The sequence below is a fragment of the Ammospiza nelsoni genome, chromosome 16 (genome assembly GCF_027579445.1).
Source record: "Ammospiza nelsoni isolate bAmmNel1 chromosome 16, bAmmNel1.pri, whole genome shotgun sequence".
In the NCBI taxonomy this organism is placed as follows: Eukaryota; Metazoa; Chordata; class Aves; order Passeriformes; family Passerellidae; genus Ammospiza; species Ammospiza nelsoni.
In genome coordinates this window covers 9,958,137-9,978,328 of record NC_080648.1, presented here as the reverse complement: position 1 = coordinate 9,978,328, position 20,192 = coordinate 9,958,137, and the positions used below count along the sequence as shown (strand labels likewise).

Sequence of the window (20,192 nt, the reverse complement as noted above, 5' to 3'; positions counted from 1 at the left end):
ATCTCAATATATTCATTATAGATGTGCCTGTAATATACTTTTATAAGACTAAAAACCTTTGTAATTTCAGGAAAGTGTGGATGGTGGGTTGCTCAGCTGTAATTCCTGAGTAGCTTCTGTGCCCGTGGGTGGGAGCTGACTAAGGAGCAGCTCTTTAACCCCACAGCTCCAGCACAGATTTGCTCATTGGTGGTTTCTGGTGCCAGCCAGCCTGGTTTGGTTGTTCTTCTCTTATCAAGAGTAGGTTAGGAAATGTTAGGACAACTGTCAGGCCTTGTTTGTGTTTTGAAGGCATTTCATGTTGGGGTTCACATCTGCCTTGGGAAAGCCCAGAGAGGGGCTGCAGTGAGTGGGGGACATTGACATTAAAGTGTCACACAGTGGAAGTCCTGCTCAGGCTGGGCTCTGGTCTATCATTCCCAGCCTCCTTCTGTCCTGCTGCTCTCACACACCAGGGGCCTGCAGTTAATTCCAGGAGAAGCTCAGCCATTCCCCTCTGGCTCAAACAGTCCATGCCTTTACCCAGAAGAGATCTCCAAGTGCTTTTTGACTCTGGGCTGGGGATGCAGCAGCTTTGGGCAGCTGAAACCTGGCTCTGTCTCTGTCAGGTGGATTCTGCTCCATCACTACAGCAAATGCTGCTCTTAGTTATTTTCACCATCTCTTTGCATTAACCACATTAGAAGTAGCTGCTGTACAGCCAGGCAGTGTTTGTACCTGACAAGAGAAACGATTTCAGACTCTCCACCCTTCTCCTGTGGCTTTGCTGCACTGTTTGCTGCCCCGGTGGTTCATGTGGAGCTCAGTAACAGTGCCAAAGTAGGGAGCCATAGCAGAGCTGTCCCTCCACAGGCACAGCAAGTGCCACTGCAGGCAGCAGGACAATTTCCTCAGCTGCTCCTAGGACATCCCAGGGGATGAAGTTGCTCTGCAGGCACTCGGTGTGATCCACGTGGCAATGCAAACCAGCCCAGTGGCACTGCACTCCCAAAAATGCTTTCCCCAGCACTGGGATGCCTGCCCAGAGTCAGCAGTGTCCAGGCTGGAGCAGGCACAAGTGGGGTGTTCATCATCAGGGGCTTGGCAGTGACCTTGCTGGGGCCTCCTATTCCTGCAGAAAGGAGCAATTCCCACCACAAAAGCTGTTCCTTCATGCCCAGCCCTGTGTCACTGGGTCACCTCTGCTCCCTGCTCCAGGGACTGGTCTGGGAGAGTTGGAGTGGGCTGGGGAAAAGCCTGTCTGAAGCAAATTTATCTGTGGAGGATCTGTCAGTCCCCTTGCTCAGAGGGGGGCTAAGAGCATCCCAAAAGGGGCTGCAGCACCCATGGGGTCCAGGCTTGGAGCAGAGGTCTGACAGTGCAGGCAGTGAACCAGTGTCATACTGCCCACTGCCCTCGGCTTTTGGTGTTTCAGGTGTCACTTGTTCCCCCACCCCAAGAGTTCTGGGCTCTGAATTTTAGTCTGAGTCAAACTCTAAGAGCAAAATGTAGATTAAATTGCTGCCTGTGGCTGGCTTTCCACTTGTACCAGATCACAGGAGCACCCTTGGGGGACAGCCCTGCTCCGAGTGTCAGGTCCTACAGGGGGACACAGCCCCACACAGCCTCCCTGGGAAAGACAAAGAGGCACCAAATGAAGAGAAGGGGATGGGATATTTTGTCAGCAGAGCCCCTGCTCCTGCTGCTTTCCTTCTGAGGGCTGCAGATGCTCATTCCAGCTGGGTTTAGCCTGGAAGGTGCTTCAGTTGCTGCTGCAGACTCCTCATTCTTTCCAGTCATTCAGCAATGAGACAATTCCTTGCTTATTCACCCCATCAGTACAGCCCTCCAGGTCCACAAACCTTTCCCCTGATTCCCTCATTTCCAACAAACTGCTTTCACTGATACATTACAGGAACCAAAAGGCAAAATGAGTTTGTGTATGCATGACAATTTCACTTCTGCCAGCCCTCAGCATCGCAGCTCTCCAGCAGCCAGCAAACACCACCCTCAGACTGGAAAATCAGCTGAAATGTGATTTCTGTGAGGGCCCCAGTGTGATTCCTCGGGCTATCAGAGAGTGCTGCCACCTGCCTTAGTGTAAGATAATTCTGTTTGCTGGAGCAGCTCTTGTCCACTTAATTATCAACAGGTGAAAACCCTTGACTAAGCCGAAGACTTTATGAAACAATAAAAAAAAGCCAGTGAGCAGTCTCAGAAGCCAGTAATGGCATCCTGTGTTCCCCCATTAGGAAGCAGAGAGTTACAGTGAGTTTCGACTCTCAGGTCACATTTTCCAACAGGCAGCTGTGAGCCAGGGGCAGCAGTGACATCTGCCCACTCCCAACTTCACCATCACTGAACATCCTCTAATGCTTGGGATGGAAAACACTGCAGATGCCTGTCAGGGGCTGGTGGGATGCTGGGTGGGAGCTGTGGCTGTTGATGGAGTGGAGGAGGCACACTTTGGTAGTGCCAGTGCCATGCCATGCCCTTGCCACTCCCAGCCTGTGCTCCTGGAGCTCAGCTATTTATGCTCCTTTATTTACACTCCTCCTCCCTCCTGGTGTGTTGGTATGAGCTGGTTTTGGAGCTGTTGTGCAGCACACACAGAGTACTGGGGAGATGCTCGCAGGCTTCAGATCAGAGCAGTGACCTCAGTCCTCACGGCTCAGCAGACATCTTGCTCTTGCTGTGCCAATAAATGTGTCTTGTGGCTGGCTGTGCCCTGGCATCCTTGTGACTCAGCCTGAAATCTCAGCCATGGGTCCTTTTGCTGCTAGGAGAGAGCTGGTGCTGAGCAGGTGATGCTCGTGGCACAGGGATGTGTCCCCAGCCTGCCTCTGGCCACACAGTGATGCTGCTTGGCCCGTGCTGCTCCAGAGCTGCTCCCTGTGGGGTGGTTAAAAAACCTGATAGGAACCAGCTCATTGCTCATGGCTCTCCAGAACAGCCCTTCAGGGGGGCTGGAGCATGCCAGGTCTGTGTGCTGGTCTCTCTGTGTGTGTCAAGGGCTCCTGTGTCCCCCAGCATGGCACCTGGCTCCAGATGGCTTTGGGAATGCAGGGCACAAGGGCTGGCATCCCTGCTGCTGGGCTTTATCCCCCAAACTTACTCATTTTAAAGCTGGAGCAGCAAAAATTGGCAATTTCCCTCTTTTAGAAATGCTTTATTTATCCTGCTTTCTTATTAAGGGCAGGAATTCATCCCCTGCCTGACAGTCGCTCTGTGGAGTGTCAGTGTTATTTGTGGTATCCCACACAACAAACACCTATTTATAGCTGAGCATTCTTGGAAGGGGCTTTGGTACCTTGCTGTCTGCAGGGAATTTTCTCTCTTGCAGGCTACAGCACTCCAGCCTGCACAGGGAGATGTTTGGATGGAGCAGAGCACGTGGCAGGTCCATTCCCACATGGATGGCTGGTGTCCTCAGCAGCTCTCTCTTGGGAATAATTTTCCCAGGAGTTATGGCTGCAGATGCGTTATTTTGCTTTCTTGACCTGCCGTTTTTTCCCCTGCAAAAACTCCATTTCATTGATCTGACCATTTGGAGCTCATTGCAGGGCTGCTAATGACCAGGTGGAACAGCAGCATTTTAACCTCTGCATTTTCTCCTCGTGCTCAGTGTCAGCATTTTAAAGTACCACTTAAAATGTAAGAACAGGCAGTCAATTACTTTAATCTTTATTACATCTGAATGTACAGCAGCTACTCCTGAGGAAAAACACTGCATCTGACACTCAGCAGAGTGGGTTTAGCTGGGAAACACCATCCCAGCACTTTGGGAAACACCAAAATCCCACTTTGGGAAACTTCACCCCAGCACTGCACACAGCAGCAGAGCTCAGACTCCCCAGGGCTCATTTCTCAGGGCACCCACAGCACTAACAGCACCACCAGCACCTGACTTCTGATTCTGGAAGGGAGCTGCATCCCTCTTACCACCTAATTCCCCTCTAAACTCTGCTGTTTGCATGATTTATACCTGATGCAGACAAGGTCCAGGATCTGTGCCCACAGCACCCTCTCATGGATGAGGGATGGGTAAGGGCAGAGCTGTGAGCCCACCCTGTGCCCCCAAACCTTCCCTGGGGGCTGGGCACCTCCCCACCATGACATCATGATGGATCCCAGCACATTTGGCTATCTCAGGAGAAAGAACCAGCAACCAGCACCAGTCCCAACTCATCCCAAGGTAAGTTACCTTGGGAAAACATTTCTGTTTAAACCCTCCATGAAAAATGCCTAGTTAGACCCTCCACAAGTCTAGTTTTCACTTGTGCGTTAAACAAACAGGGAATGAGTTTGTCAAATAGAGTTTGGGATGGGCAAGAGAGCAGAGTCAGTGCTTGTGAAACCCTCTGGATCAGGCAGGGTCCAGCCTGGCTGCAGCGGGATTTTTCCCTTGTTTTGTGGGTTAGTCATAGGTTTGTTTATTTTTTTAGGGATTTTTTTCTTATTCATCTGTTGCAATCACAGCAGACACATCATTTCACAGCCCTACATGGAAATCCAAGACCAAGGAACTATTTTTAGTGCACAAAATGTCTCTCCTAAATGTATTAACTTTGGAAGAGTAAATATTAAATATGGTCTCATCACATTAGAGGCATTTATGCAGAAGTACAGCACCAGCGCTTTTAATGGGTAGGGGAAATTATGTTATACCACCAGCACTTAATCAAACACAATAAAACAAGGTCTTACTGCAATTCTTTCAGGATAAGCTGAAGGAAAATTAATTCCCTTGCGCATCCATTGCTGATGATTTACTGACACCGGGGGGTATTTGACCCATTAGTATTTATGGTGGCACTTGCAATCTATATGCAAAACATATAAGGACAAGCCTAATATTTATTTTACAATTAAATTGAAATGAATCTTTGGCTACTCACTCCAAACCAAGGCATTCAGCACTATCTGTGCTGAAGATACTATAGGCAAGCCCTGAGTGAGTACCATAGCCCTATGTGCTCTGCCTACAAAGACAAGTTTAATAATAACTTTTTGTGACTTTATTGAGGAATAATTTCTCAGGCTGGGCTGTAGGATGGTGTGGTGCTGCTGGTGGAGCCCCAGTGCCCCAGGTCTGCCTGTCCCTGCCCTGTCAGCAGTGCCCTTTGTGGTTGGTGGCTCTCCTCTGGTGATGGTCAGGGGCACTGGGGTTGCTGCCTGGGTTTGGTACTCAGGGCTGGGCTCCTGGTCTCGTGGAACTGCACCTCACTCCTTCAGAAGGCAGCTTGGGGTTTAGCAGGTGTCTGTCTAAACAGCAAGATGTCAGACATGAGCTGCTGGGCTGTTCTTGGTGTGTTGGTCAGCTTGATTATTTTATCTCCTGTGAAATGGGGTCTCTGGGAGAGGAGGTGACATACAGAGGTGATGTGGTCTTTTCAGCAGCCCAAAATTCTCTTCTTTTCCTTGCAGGCACTTCTGTTCATTCCTCATGCCCATTTCCATGATACATCCAGCTGGACCATCCCAGCCATCTCTGGTCTAATGCAGGTGCCAGCAGGCAGGGATGCATCTTCCCAGGAATTTGGCGAGCTCTCTCTTCCATGAGCCTTAAATATTTTGGAGACAAAATCCTTGCCAGTTTGTAAAGATGATGCCTCATGTTCCCCAGCATCAGATCTCTGAGATCCATCTGGGCTTGGCATCATCCCCTTGGACATTTTGGGGCTGGGAAAGGGGCTGCTGATTCAAGTTAAACAATAACAGTCAGGCTGGCCTTGCTCCCTGCTCTATGGAATGGAACTCCAGAATATCTCCCTGCCTTGAACAGGTGAAAAACTTGCTAGAGAAGGCAACTCTTGAACTGGCTTTTTGACAGGTTCATGCACATTGCTGTGGGCATCACACCTGCACTGAGGGGCTCTGGGGACTGAAGTTTATCTCTAGGATGCCTGGAGAGCTGTGAGCAAGAACACAGCCCAGTAACAAAATCCTTATTTTTAGCAATAAACCAATCCTTTTCCTTTTCATTGAAGAGCTAAATTTGAGGCCATGGTAGTTGCTCCACGCCCCAGAAAACCCATCTCAGATGAGTTTTGCTCTGACTTCACTGTGCACAATGACCTACCTGATTAATCACTTAACAAACAAACTGAATGAAGTATGTCTGCTAAATAGCTCCTTTTCCTTCAGCAGCTTGGGCACTTGGGCAATTTTACAGAAGAAAAATGTGCCAGTAAAGGCCAAAAATGGTGGAAGAGCCATTCCTTAATGACTTGAAGATTTGCTGAAACAAGGCAGCACCCTTGCCTGTGGCCTCCAAACCAGCCAAGCATTCACAAGATGTGGATCCTATTCAAGTTTTTAAAGCTTTAGTTCCCATCTCCTCCCATGGGCAGAGATGCCACTCACTGTATTGCCTGCTGGTTGGCATCAGCAGGATGCAAGGAGTGTCTCACAAACAGGAACACATCACTGGAGTATTTTGGATTTCACAGCTTGCTGTTGCTCCCATGAATAGCAGATCTAGCAGTGTTTCCCTGCCTGTTAAAGCAGCTCCTGGTGCAAGAAGCTGTTCCTCTGAGCATCCTGTCTCACAGCAGGACTTCCTCTGTGGGCTTTGCTCCAAGTCTGCAAAACAAGACTTAAATCTCCACCAGAAAGGGAGCTACCTTGAATTACAGAAACTTTCAGGCATGGGGAACTTTGTGAACATCCTCTTGCTTGGGCTTGCCCTTCCAGCTGTTAGAAACATCTCCAGCTGTGTTTCCCCAAGAGCTGGCTAAGATTTGGCAATGGAAATGCAATGAAAGTTCAAAAATCTGCTACTCACAGGCAGAGTGGCTGCATCAGCAGGGCTGGACCAGCATCCCTGCATCCCTGGCATGAGCTTGCTCTGTGTGACCATGCTCACTACACCAACACGAGGTACACAGAAAACACTGCTTTATTGACTGCATTAGCCAACACATTGAGGAATGCAAAGGGGTTTCTTTTCATAAGCAATGGGCCATGGTCCCAATGTGTATTAAAGCATACACTGTATCTAAACAGGATGAAAATAATGGCAGACAGAGCTATTCCAAGGCAACACAAATAGCATGCATAATACAGTCTCACACAGAACGAGTTTGATAACATTATATTGCTTTAAGGATTAACTAACATGGAAAATGTACAAAAAGGAGAAATAGGTTTTTGCATTAATGAAAAATACATTTTTTCTCTACAAAGGAATTTCTAATACAAGAAAATAAATATTGCAACATAAGCCAAAAATAATTTAAAATTGCTCTTTTCAATATATTTTCAATATTTCTCTTTTGTATTAACAAATGGCACATCACGTTCTTTGAAACAAAGAAAACAGAAGGGTTTCTCCTCCTGTGACATTCATATCGTTTCCTGTAACTGATGTGAAGTGGGTTGGTTTGCATGTGGAATGGTGCAAACTGCAGGGGATTTCCTTAAAGAACAACCAAACTTCATGCCCTGCCCTGTAGCAGCATCTTCCTGCAGCCTGCATCCATCCTGGCTCCATTCTGCATCCAACTTTGGGGTGAGCTCCATGGGACAGCAGGCATCCTAACCCCGTAACATAGGTGCAAATGAAAAAAGAAAAAAAAAGAAAAATTAAAAAAAAAAATCAAAATATGGGTGTGGGGAAAATGGGAGTGTGGAATGGGAGCTGCCCTGGGGAAACTCCCTCAGCCATCAGGGCTGGGGCTGGTGAGGGGCTGTGCTCCATCAGGGAATGATGCTTTCTGCATCCTCATCTCAACAGCGGCTGCTTCTCCAAGGAAACAGGTGCTCTTACAGTGCAAATGTCAGTTCCTGCAGTTTATACATCTTAAAAGATAACATTTCTGTACTAAAATAAACCTTTTTTTCTTCTCTTTCTATTCATTTCAAAATACATTTACATTAACATCAAAAATATTTTCCTTGTGCATTTTCTCTCCAGAACACCAGACTCCCCTGCTCCCAGGACACGCCAGGCAGGGGATGCTCTGGGGTGGCTGCAGCCATCCTGCCATGGTCCAGCCCTTGCTCAGCCCCAAAGCTCACCAGAGCCCTTTTCCTCCTCTCTATTCCTGCCATCCCATTCTTCTCCCTGTGCCCCACCAGCTTGCTTAGCTTTTCCCCCATCTCCTGATGGCAAAACATGATGCCTGATATTTTGGGAGTGTTTCAAACTGTGCTATTGCCCAATGTTGGAGGTGCCAGGTTGGTTGTTCTTTAAAGTTTCCCCATTTTTGCTTTCCTGTACTGAGAAGACAAGTAGTGCAGAAGCTGATGAATGGAACTGTGTACAGTGAAATTTGTGGATTGCTTTTTTTTAACCATAATTGAGTGAAGCACACGGAAGCAAGATTCATTAAAAGGCAGCATATTGATTATTGTTATGACTCGTATACTAGGATACTGGAGCTAAAGCTAGCAAGCCTGATAAGATAAACTAAGTCCTATTTACTGTATTTAACATTATCTGAACATACTGAGCCTTAATTAATGAGCAGATTTTCATTTCCAACCTCAATGGATTATGCTAATTTATAACAAAGGTAGTTCCTGTTTTGTTGGTATTTTGCTGTTTTTTTGTTTTCTTTTGTTTTTTCCCCCACTAATAACTTGTGTCACATTTTTCCCATCTGAGGAAGATTCCTTCCCAGGCACGGTCAGTCTCAGCCAGGTGAGTGTTGGGCTCAGGCAGGGCTGGGCATCCCACCCGCAGCCCCCACCGGTCGCCGTGTCTGGGATCAGCTGGGCTGTCATCGCTGATCTTTGCTGCAATTTGATCAATAATAAGGACTTTGGAAGGCTGATAAAGATGATGATCTACTCTAAAACACCAATCGAAATAGTCTCAGAGTTTCAAAAAGAAAGCTCACAGTGAAATGAGCAAAAAGCATCGGAAACCAAAATGGCAGGATGCGGTCTCGGAGCAGCAGCATCCCTCGGAGCAAGCTTGGAACCTAACGCTGCAGCAGTGTGGTATGAGTGTGTCTTTAGTCCTTGGTTGCTAAATAACTTCCAATTTATTTTTTTCATAATGACAAGTTTCCGGTTTCTGGCTGTGCTGCTTGACTGTCAAAATATTTCTTTGGCATCCACAAAATTCTTTGACTGATTGGTTTGACAATTGCAAGGTTTTTTTGTTTAGTGATGGGTTTTAACCGGTTGCAGAAGTGTCCCAGGTTTGGGTTGGTTTTGTTTTTTTTTTTTTAGTTTTTTTTTAAAACATTTTTTATTTTTAAAAAACAACAACAACAAAAGTTTCAGTGAATTCCTTTTTTTTTTTTTTGTTCCCTGAGCTCACACTGGGGTCACTCCAATAAAACACGTAGCATGACTTAACTGTGACCTTTGAAGCCAAAACCGAAGTAATGGTGCAATTAAGTGCAAACATGGAAATTCGCCTGACTTATAGGTAACATGGGCTTTTAAACAACATTTAAGGCTTATTGGGGACATTTTATGCATTAAATTATTGTAATATTTATAATGTCAGCTTCTGTGAATCACCCCCCCACAACGAGTCAACAGCTTGTAACCAGGATTTAAGGTTTAAAAAAAAAAAAACCAAAACAAAACAAAGGATGGAGAGGAATAAATTCACCATTTCCATTGTAGCATTTAGAAGGAAAACATAATGGTGGTGGCAACATAATTTCCCCTCAGTGACGGCACATTTGGCCTTGGGGCCATGGTTTTGGTTTGCAAGGGGGATTTCAAATGTGCTGCCCTGGCATGGTGGGACCACAGCAGCATTGGAGGGAAGCATGGGCAAAAAAATTGCTCAGCCTCCCAGGTTACACCAACCCTGACTCCCCATGGTGGTTTTAAAGGATGCTTTCCTCCTCCATCCAGCCCCACATTTCCATTCTCCACTTGCTGATCCATTCACCTGAGTAAATCCCTTCAATGTTTCTAAGAACCTCACTGGGGGAATGGATGGGGAGGACGTTTGCATCCTGGCCCCTGGATGGATCCCAACCAGATGGAAAGGTGAGGGGAAAAATAACGACCAAGAGGTTTTTTCCCTAAAAATAGAAATGTAACATTGCTCTCTTCCACCCCAAGCGTTTTCCTCCAACAAGCTTTTTGTGCTTTAGTCATTATTTATTTTAGAATCTCTTATTTCGCTTCCTTCTCTCCGCACACACAGGTGGGAATTTCCCCTCCCACAGCTGGCCACTGCCGGACCCTCTATCGCTCCCTGCTCTGAGGGCAACCGTCCCAGGCAGAAATCTGCCCCTCATTAAATAATGCCCATTAATTGAACTGTCATCCCTGCAGAAAGCACGGGTATACCGGCACCCTCCACCCTCTCAGCGCCCTCGACGTCGGTCCTGCTGGGTGCCGGCTCACGTTCCCAGGCAGTGGGGTCTGGTAGGGAGCCGGGGAGGGACCACTGCTGTCACAGTCGTCGATGTCGGTGAAGCTGAAGCTGTATCTCAGGCGTTTCGAGAAGAGAAAGACAACAGTGCCGAATTTCCAACTATATACACATATTAAAAACCCCCCTCGCCGCGACACCAGGCAGAAACTGGACATGGCAGTTGGAACTGGGTTGAGGCCTCACGGAGCCGGCGCGGTCGGAGGAATTAGGAGGCCAGGATGCTCATCCTGACGATGTCCTCGCCGGCCGCCTCCAGCTGGCCCCGCTGCGCCCGGCCGCCGCGGGACTCCCCGTCCGAGTCGCTCATCTCGGCGTCGGAGAAGTATCCGTCCGTGTCGGCCTCGAAGCGCCGCAGGGCAGCTCCGCCAGCGCCCTCGGCCTTGGGGGGCTGCGCCCGCCGCGCCCCCCGGCTCTCCTTTGGTAATTTGAACCGCACGATGGTTTTGGGGCTACCTATGGAGTCAGGCACTTTGGCCGCGGGGCTGGGCTCTGGCTGAGCGCAGCGCGGCGTCTCCTCCTCCTCCTCCTCCTCCTTGCTGGCGCAGCCCCGCGTCCCAGCAGGGGGGTGAGGCTCGCTGGCTTTCTGGAGAGAGCCCTTCCTGGCCACCTTTTTGGCCTCGCCCGTCCCTTTGCGGTCGGTGGGGAGCTTTGCCGCCCCTTTTTCCGACTTGCTGGGTCTGGAATCCAGAGAGAAGGGCTTGGTGGGATCCTCCAAGTTGCTGGCGTTGTTAGTCCAGGGCTCTGAGCCCTCCGGGTGGCCCCCGCTCACTGCACAGGGGCTGCTCCTTGGCAGCTTTTTCTTAGTGTTCGTTCTCGTTCTGCTTTTCACTTTCTTTGTGGTCTCGCTCTGCCTGAACGGGGACCTGAGGGAATGGTCCATCATGAAGCTCAGCAAGGTCTCCTCGTCCTGGAGGAGCTCCTCAGAGAGGCCGGGGGTGCTGGCCTCGTGGTGGGCGTTGTTGAGTGACCACTCGCTCATCGCCATGTTCTCCGCAGTGATCTGCACTGACTGTGCCAACCAGCTGTTGAAGAAGGTCCCGTCGATGGGGAAGGAGGTTGACAAGCCTGGGGAAAACAAGAGTGGAAGATTGCCTCAGAAGCCAGGAACAGGAACAGCCATGTTGCCCTCTATCACCATCACCCACACCACCAAAACTCCCTGGCACTGGAGAAACCCTTGGAAGATCAACTACAATGCAACCCACCAGACACAGAGCGGGGGTTACTCTAGTACTAGTGCTGAACTTGGGGTTCACTGGGGTCACAGCACAACAGCCCGAGCAGTCCCTCACATCCAACTCTCCACAAACCTCCCTGAACCCAAACCAAGCTTCTTCCTTCAGTGAAGATGACAAGGAATGGCACATCCTGGCACAGGTGGAAACATTCTCATGAAAAGGTGGACGACACACAATTCAAGCGTAAGTTAAAAAATATGGTGACAGAGCAGGACAGGGGAATGCAGGTTCCCCAGGAAGCAGCTGCTGCAAGGCCACCCCCAGAGCTAATCAGCCAGTGTGGTGAGGGGACCACTGCTGTGATGGGACCACCTGCTCTGCAGGTCTGAGAACATCTCAGAAGGCATGGAAACTGAAGAAGAGGAGCAGAGATGAAGGCTGGAATGGAAAAAGCTAAAAAGCTTCCTGATAATGATCATTGAGAGCAAGAGTGAGCACTGTGGGCTGGGCTAATTGGGTCCAATTAGTAATGGGAAAGGTGCACACCTACACAGGCACAGGCAGTTTTAATCTCTGAAACAGAAACCCACGGGTTCAACATCTGAGGTGGTTTTATGGATGGAGGAAAAATGAGGTTTGATTTTGGATTTCAGGAAGAGCTTTCCTTCGAAACAGTCAGTCCAGCAACAGAGAGGGAAAGAGTAGTGGCCTGGGCAGGGTGACTCATGCCCACAAGGTTTGCCGGTAGCAGTGTCAGCCTTACATCACCATCACCTGTGAGCAGCAACACAGGCTGTGACCCTGCACCTCCTTCAACTCACCACAGCCTTTTTGGAGAAGACAGCACCCACCCTGACAACAGCCCAAGGCAGGAAAGGTGAAGCAGGAGCAAGGATGAACTTTGAGTGTTATGTGGTACCCAAACACCAAACAGCCCAAGTTTTGTGGGCAAGAGCACTGCCCAGCTCACCTTCCCCAGCCCCGCTCTGATGACAGCAGCCCCAAGGGATGCTTCAAACCCTTCACAAAATGGAGGAGGTAACAAGACCTTGGTGAAGTTTTGGGTCAAGTTGCCTGGTTTCCTAAGCTCATAGCCATGCAGTTTTCCTCTGAGATTCTCCAGCCTCCATTGTTTGCTGGAATTTGCCCCAGTAAATCCAAAACTTCTTTAGCAAACAAGAGCAGAGACAGAATGAGTGCAAAAGCCCCATTTCCAACAGCTCTGAGATGACAGAAAGCAGTATAGTCAGGTGAGCAATGTGCAAAGCAGAGCAAGGCAGGGAGGTCCAGACCACCAGACCTCCCACAGAAATGCTCGGTACCCGCTGGAGGGTTTTACAGCATCTCCAGACTGCCTGAGAGTCTCAAAGGACCAGTGCTCCCCTGTGCCCTGGCAGCCAGGCACACATGAACTCATCACCTCCTGCCTCTGCTGGTGGAGGTGGCAGCTCCAGAGGAAGTCAAGCAACAGCCCAATTCCACGTAAAAACCATATGCAGTTGTCAAAGACCTTGTCCAAAACAACCTTTTAGGTGATGGGGACCTGCTGGAGGTGGCTGAAGCATGTGCAGGGCCAGGTTCCTCACCCCTGAGCAAATTCAAGAGATGGATGAGCTTTGTGCCTGACTCCTAGATGTTCCTGCACCACTGGCACAACCAGCATGGCCATACATGCCATGGATGGTACAGAACACCTCACAGCCCACGTGCTGCACTCAGCATCACTGCACAGCACAGAGGGAACAGGGGAGCAGCCCTACGATGGGGTGGGTAAGTCTGATTTTATCACCTGAAAGTGAAATCCCGCTCCAGCAGCACATCACAGGTTTTGTAACACATTCTCCCAATCCTGGTGCTACAGGGGGGAATTTTAAATCCCCTGCCCTGCCAGTGAGCATGTTTCTGAGCCAGTCTCTCTAGCAGGACCTGGATAATTCAGGCTGATTCCCACAAAAGTGAGATGGAAAGTGTAACTCCACGGTGTTACATGCAGGAGGGATCAGGGGCTGGGACTCTTAACCCTGCTCCCCAAAAGAGGGAGCCTCCAGCACCGCGGGTCAGCTCTGCGCCATAAAATCAGACTTACCCAGTTGTCCCAAAACAGTTTCGTTGACCGATTTCCTTTTCTCTGTCTTCTCAGGACTATTTTTTCTACCATCTCTTCCTTTCCTTCTTGGGTCACTTTTCTTACCCTTTGTCTTCTTCCCAGTTTGTTCTGGCATTTTTTAGGAAAAAAGGAAAACGCCATGTGAGACGAGGCATCAGGGATGCTGCGGTGAGCGAGTTCCCCTGGGCAACCCCTGCAGTGGAGACCTGCAAACACCTCCAAGCCAAAAGGAGAGCAAGGGCCACTCTCTGGCCAGCTGTAGGATAAGGTCTCTACATTTTAAGAAAATCTTAATCCTGTAGGTTATAAAAAAAATGAGATTTTAGCCTTGGAGAGGAGTGGCCACAAGAGCAGCCCCACTGAAGGCAGGTGATTTGCTGGAGGTTCTACAGCTACAGACCTGGAGCAGGACTATGGGGTGAGGACCCACTAGGGAGTAACCCCAAATCCTGCTCAGACACCTTGCAGGTGCCATAGTGACCTACAAACCTGGTGCTGTGTCACCCATCACCAACAAGAGCATCTCCAGAGGGGATTCCGCTGCACAGCCAGACTGACCGAGCAAAGGTACCAGCAGTTTTAGAGCCAACCTTGATCTGACCTTTTGGCAAAACTGTGCAGAAGTGAAAAAACCCCAAAGTCATATAGGTAGGAAAGATGACCAGGACTGTCTATGGAAAGGTAGGGATCTAACTCTTAGCTATAAAGACATTCAGCTAAAAATTAGCATTTCTTAAATGGCTTTGAACTTCTACTGGATTTATTCCTCTTGGGTAAACAGGACAAATACCCTATAAAAGTACAACTTGTATTGCCAAGTAAAATACTTTCAGCAGTTTTTACTTACTCTCTTTTAGGCAATTCTCCCCCAGAAGTCCATGCTAAAACTTCTGTTAGTTTTCAGAGAAGGAAGGATATTGCCTTTAAACCAAAATGTGGGTGGCTCGTGGAAATGGAGGCAAGACAGGCAGTTTTTCAGTCTGGCCAGTTTTTCAGAGTTTAGCCATTGGCTATAAACAATGATCTTAAGGAAGAAATCAGTTTATTGTGTGAGCCAGCAGCAAATCCTCAGCAAAGAGGCCATGGGGTGGAGGGGTCAGAGGGAATAACCTCAGCTCTCCCCCTGCAGCAGCAGTGGAAATGTACTGGGTGGGCAGGGGAGGGAATTTGCATTACACCTGCCTGAGTCTGAATTAACAGAGGATTTACAGTCCTGGAGTTGCTAGCCAGGAACCCCTCCTGACCAAAGGACTTACAAAAAGAAAGGAAGAAATGCAAAAGCAAATTTGGTATTTGCTACGTTCCTGCCAAGTAATGGGAGGAAGGCAGACACATTTTTCACTTCGCTTACAAAATCAAAATCTAACTTTGTTTAGACAGCACAACGGGGCTAAAGAGAAACCCGAGCAGCACTTTTTGAAGAGGAACCTGTCAAAATAGTAGCCGTGTTTCAAAGCCAGACAGTGTTTACTTTCCACTCAGTGCAAGAAAAATACAGGGAAGAGAGGAAGGTTCATTTTACACGGGAAGTTCTCACTGATTTTATTAAGAATCTCCTGCTTAAATGATCATTTGACAGCGGGAAAAATAAACCCCTCCTGTTCTGAGTTTTGTGTGGGAGCCGGTCCAAAAAAACCTTTGTGCCAAAACCATCTTTGGAACAACCCCAACAGATCTCAGTGGATGGCTACTGCACAGCAGCTAAAAACTGGCCTCATCCTGGTGAAATAATGGAGACATCTTCCTTTCTCCCAGGAAGCCCAGGTATGGAGGGGGAGCATCCTGGTCAGGAGCTGTGGGGGAGGATGCTAACAGAACCATTCCCCCCTTCCAAATCAGTGAGTGCTTTGTAATGCTGGAAAAGGCAGCAGTGAGTTATCCAAAGCTTTGGTTCCACTGGACGCTGAGTATCTGCAGCTCCTGGTGTGGTCCTGGCAGGGGAACTCCTCCTGAGCTCAGGACACTCTACAGACTGATGCTGAAGGGTGCCTAATGTCCCCCTGGCATGGGAAGGACCCAGATGCCCAAACCACCTGGAGATGCCAGGACCAAATTCCTGGAGCTGGGCTGTTTCCCTGGCAGCAGGGACTCAGGGGAGCTGGGTCCCAGAGGAAGCAGTCAGTCCCTGCTCAGGCTCAAGCAGTAAGTCCATCCCAGGGGAGACAAGCAGCTCAGCTCGGTCGGTTCACACTGGAAAAGTGCAAACACCAGCCAGACAGGGCAGGAGGGAAGGGCATCTGCAGCACAAGGTCTGAAATGAGCCCTGCACACCAAACCCTGCCCAAGCCACCCTCCCACCGTGGGTTTGTCTCTGATCACTCACCTTCAGGCAGAACAAACACCATGGGCACAGCAGCCATGCTGTTCTCAAGTACACCCATAACATTTTGGGGAAGGGCAATTGCACAGCACCAATGGGCAATGCAGACAGCCCCAAAACACCATCAGCAGAGCCTCAACACAGCTCCCCATCATTGGCTGGCATCTGCACCCCACTGGTGAGGCTCCCAGCTCACCTACCCCCACTGTCCCTGGGAGGAACTGCTGGCTCCCATCCCACTGCTGCATCAGAGAGGTTTGGACATGAACCCCAAGGCATTTTGGGGAACACAGGTCCCCAAGGGCATTTCAGGGAACACAGGTCCCCAAGGGCATTTCCAGCTATCTAACACCTTGTCTGCAAGAGAGGAGAGCTTAAAAATCTGTCCTGGCAAGCTACCCTGTGCCTGTGTCTCCTTCTGAGAGCTGTGAATGCTGGGCTGGGTTTAAAGAGCATCCTGAAGTCCCCTGTGACGCCTCCAAAACCCACAGAAGCTGGCAGTGACAGCACATGGCAGGGATGCTGCTGGCTGGGATAATGAGGAGGGGGTCCAGCTCAGGAATAATGTGCACATAACACCCTGGGTGCCAGGGAATGGATGTGCAATGTGGGGTCCCCAGTAGTGCAAACACCATTTGTGTGTGTTCAGGCGGCTGAGTTGTACCTCTGGTCCAGTAAGGACAGGCAGAGCAACTCAGAGTACGCCAGGGACTGGGATTTGCAGGGCCCACATCAGCTCAGAGCACACCCTGGGGCCCCCCAGCCCTCCTGTGCCCCACCGCTGCCTGGCCTTGGCTATCAGCAGGAATCTGCATGGGCCTGACTCACAGACATCTCAGCACACACGTTCCTCAGCCTCCAAAACTTCAGTCAAAGGAGACTTTTGTCAAGGAAAGCTCAGCCCAGACAGTTCCTGAAGAAACCCCAACCATGTGATGGCTTCAAACACAACTCCAAAGCCACAAACACAACAACCGTCGGAAGCGGCTGCCAAAGCACCAGATGCTGCTGCTGGAAAAACTCTTCTGCAGCCACAGGGGCTGCTCTGCCCTGCCACAGGAGGCACAGGAGGAGAAGGAGGAGGGAGCAGGAGCTCTGGGCTCTGCCACTGCTTGTGCAAAAGGAAAAAAAAAGTAGGACAAAAGGAAACCAGCTTTATTTCAGCTCCTTAATAAAAGTTGGCAGAGGCTCTGCAGTCAGCAGCATGATCTCCACTAAGGGTATGTGAAGCAGGGAGCTGCAGCTGACCAGAGCTAAAGGAGCTGGTCTCCTGGAGCAACAGGCTCCCCACCAGCAGCTTAACCCTTGATTCCTGACAGAATGCTCACAGGCATCTGCAAAGAGCCTGAGGCAGGGCTCCAGCCTGTGCCTGCTGCAGAGCAGCCCTGTGCCCAGGATGTGCCATCTCCTCCCAAGCAGCCCCAGCTCACAAAAAGTCACCAAATACTGTCTCAGCACCCCCACCTAAGCAAATGCTTGGTCCTGAGTGATTTCTGGGAAGGGGAGGATCAAGAGGGATCTGTGAAGGCAAACAGCTCCAGCACTCCAGTCTGGCTTTATTGAGTGCTTCTGAGTCAATATATGAGCCATGCCAAAATAACACATCAGGGGAGGGGGCAGCTCTGGCTTCCCTGGCACACAATTTGGCTTCAGTGGGAAGCATCTGTGAGAGTGAGTTTTGTGGTACTGACCTGGGTAAAGATCTTTCTCAATCAGCTTCATCTGGAGATGGAAGATCTGCTCCTGCAGTTTACAAATGGTGTGTTTCATTTTCTCCCGTCTTGTCACCATGTAACAGAGATTTCTAACCTACAGAAACACAAGAAACAGTGTCTGGTTTAGGCAGGGTCACAGCAGGTCCCCTCAAGCTGTGTTGCTGCTCCTGCTACCCAGGGAAATCCCCACTCCCTGGGATTCCATCCTTTTCACCTCACCATCATCTGTGCTGCCCTCCTGCCATGGCCCTTTGGGTGAGCCAGGGCTGGCAGAGCGGGCTCTGGACCCAAACTGTGTGGTACATCTGGGAAGAGCCATGCAGTGAATCATTCCAAGCCCAAACAGCTCTGTCCTGGGATCAGCCAGGAGCCCACGGTGGGCAGGGGAGGCTGGGAAGGAAGATGAGGAAGATGAGGAAGGTGCTGCAGAAGGAGCATTTAACACAGGCATGGACAGGGCCAACACCAACACCTGAGCATTCTGCTGAGCCCCTGGCCCAGCAGCTGCACCATGCACATTCCTGTTCACACCTGACATGGCCACTGCACAAAAAATGCCAGATTCGATGAAGCAGCTCAGTGCCCCCAGTTCTCATACACAAATTGCACCTTTTGCAAGAGGGACAAGCCCTCCTCCCACAGCCAGTGCAGGGGAGGGACTGAGCTGGGATGGGGATGGCAGAGGTTCACAGGACTGCCCTAAAGCAGATCCCAGGGAAAAGCACAGAAAACACAGCAAAATTCCCTGGTGATGCTGCCCCAGGTCAGCAGCTGCAGCAGCTCCCTGCCTCAAACCTGGCCCCTCCATATGGATATTTACACTTGCTCCACAGCTACCTGTAAATCACTGGTGCATTCTGTCCCAGCTCAAGAACTTTCATTAACCATGGCAGTGAGGCTGGAATAAGATGATCTTTTAAGGTGCCACCCAACCCAACCCATTCTGTGATTATCTGAAGCTCTGAACACAAACAGCAAAGCACAAAATATAACAGCTCACGTGAGCCCTGCAGCAGCAGCAGCTAAACCCTGCTGCTGATAAACACCCCCAGCAGCACAAGATGACAGAATTATTGCTGATAACTCCTGGCACTTGATGAGTTTCATGCCCTGCCTTTGCCAGCCCCACGTAAGGGTGGCTGGAGAGCCAGGCTCTGGCACTGCTGCCACAATGGACATCAAGGCTTTTGGAGCAAGCAGAGGCTTTCAGCTGCAGAGTATAAAATGCTAATGGCAGCTAACAGGATTTGACAGCATTTACTCAGCTTTTTGATGCTGCCTGTAATAAGGTAAAGGGGAGGTGGCCTGAACAGAGGAATGTGCACATGGGTATGTCCACACCCACGTGTGACCCTGATGTCTTCGATTCCTCCCCTCCTCATGCTCACACCCTTCTCTGCAGAGAGTATTTACAGGCTTGGGGGACTGTCCCAGCGTGGCCAGGAGCCTCTCACAATGACACAGCAAGCCAGGACATCGTCCCACACTTACCTTGTATCTGCCATCACAGGCTGTGAGGGCAGCAGGAGAACTGCAGGCAACCCCTGCCTCACTTAAGGACAATTTGGGAATGTTTAAGAAAAAAGGAGAAGAAGCTGCTCTTTTTTTGTTGTTGTTGTTGAATCCCCTAGCTGTAAATACAAGGCAGGGAGTTCTATAGCATATTTTACTATGTTCTCTTTTTTTCTTTCTGGATTGGAGAAAACATCAAACTATTTCTTTATGAAGAAAACAACTGCTTCTGGCAACCTGACTCTCCAAGAGTTTGGCCATATCTCTTCCCTATGATTTGATATTCCTGGAAGAAAACATTACTTTAGCTTTGCTTAGAGACTGCTGGTATTTACCCACACTTACACAGCTCAACACCACCCAGTGCTGCTTCCCCAAGCCAAGTTTAGATGCTGGTGTGAAAGCCTGGAAACCACAGCTTTTTGTTAAAGTTAATTTAAACATCCAGTCCTTGGAAAAAGCTTTTTTAAAAAAGGCAAAGAGGGTTAAAAAAGGCCAAAAATACAATGGGGGGGCTGTATTAGGATTCCCAGGTAATAGCTTTAATTTGCTAACACTGTGAAGTACAGAAATGTCAGGGATTAAGAAATGACAGAGAGAACCACCATCACTATGGCTGTCCCCAAGTCATCTGCTCTCTGCTTTTGCCTCCCCAACTCCTGCACCCCTACACCATGACCAGCCCCAGAATCACTTCTGTCAGATTAATTGCTGAAATTGCTAAAATCCAACATGACATCCTGTAGACACCCTCTGAAAGCCTTCAGAGCCTTCCAGGCTGCTCCTCTCTGATCCCAGTTTGATGTGATTCCTGACTATCTGCAAGTGAGCCAGGGTGGCAGTGACCTGCCAGGTGCAGGATCAGATACCTGGGATGCTCTGCCCACAATTGGATTTAAAGCCCTATCACCCATCTGAGCACTGGACTTTGATCTGGCTGGTGTTTATTGTTCCACTCTTGGAAGCAGAACAAACAAACAGATCTTCCAGGCACAGGCAGTGAAACCTGGCAGGGAGTTGCTAA

At 49.4% G+C, this 20,192-nt stretch overlaps 1 protein-coding gene across 3 annotated transcripts in view; it reads right to left on the bottom strand.

Moving 5' to 3' along the window:
* Nucleotides 1-6,862: 6,862 nt before the first annotated feature.
* The window catches only part of JADE2 (jade family PHD finger 2), a 74,685-nt gene continuing 61,355 nt past the window's right edge, over nucleotides 6,863-20,192 (bottom strand). For 2 of the 3 annotated variants that reach the window (XM_059483941.1, XM_059483940.1), the window contains 3 exons: nucleotides 17,633-17,750; nucleotides 13,601-13,729; nucleotides 6,863-11,401 (listed from right to left, as the gene is read on the bottom strand). In XM_059483941.1, coding sequence (XP_059339924.1) covers nucleotides 10,542-11,401; nucleotides 13,601-13,729; nucleotides 17,633-17,750 — 1,107 coding nt within the window. In that variant the 3' untranslated portion in view covers nucleotides 6,863-10,541. The remainder of the gene's footprint in view (nucleotides 11,402-13,600; nucleotides 13,730-17,632; nucleotides 17,751-20,192) is intronic. The other variant, XM_059483942.1, reaches the window with a different exon arrangement.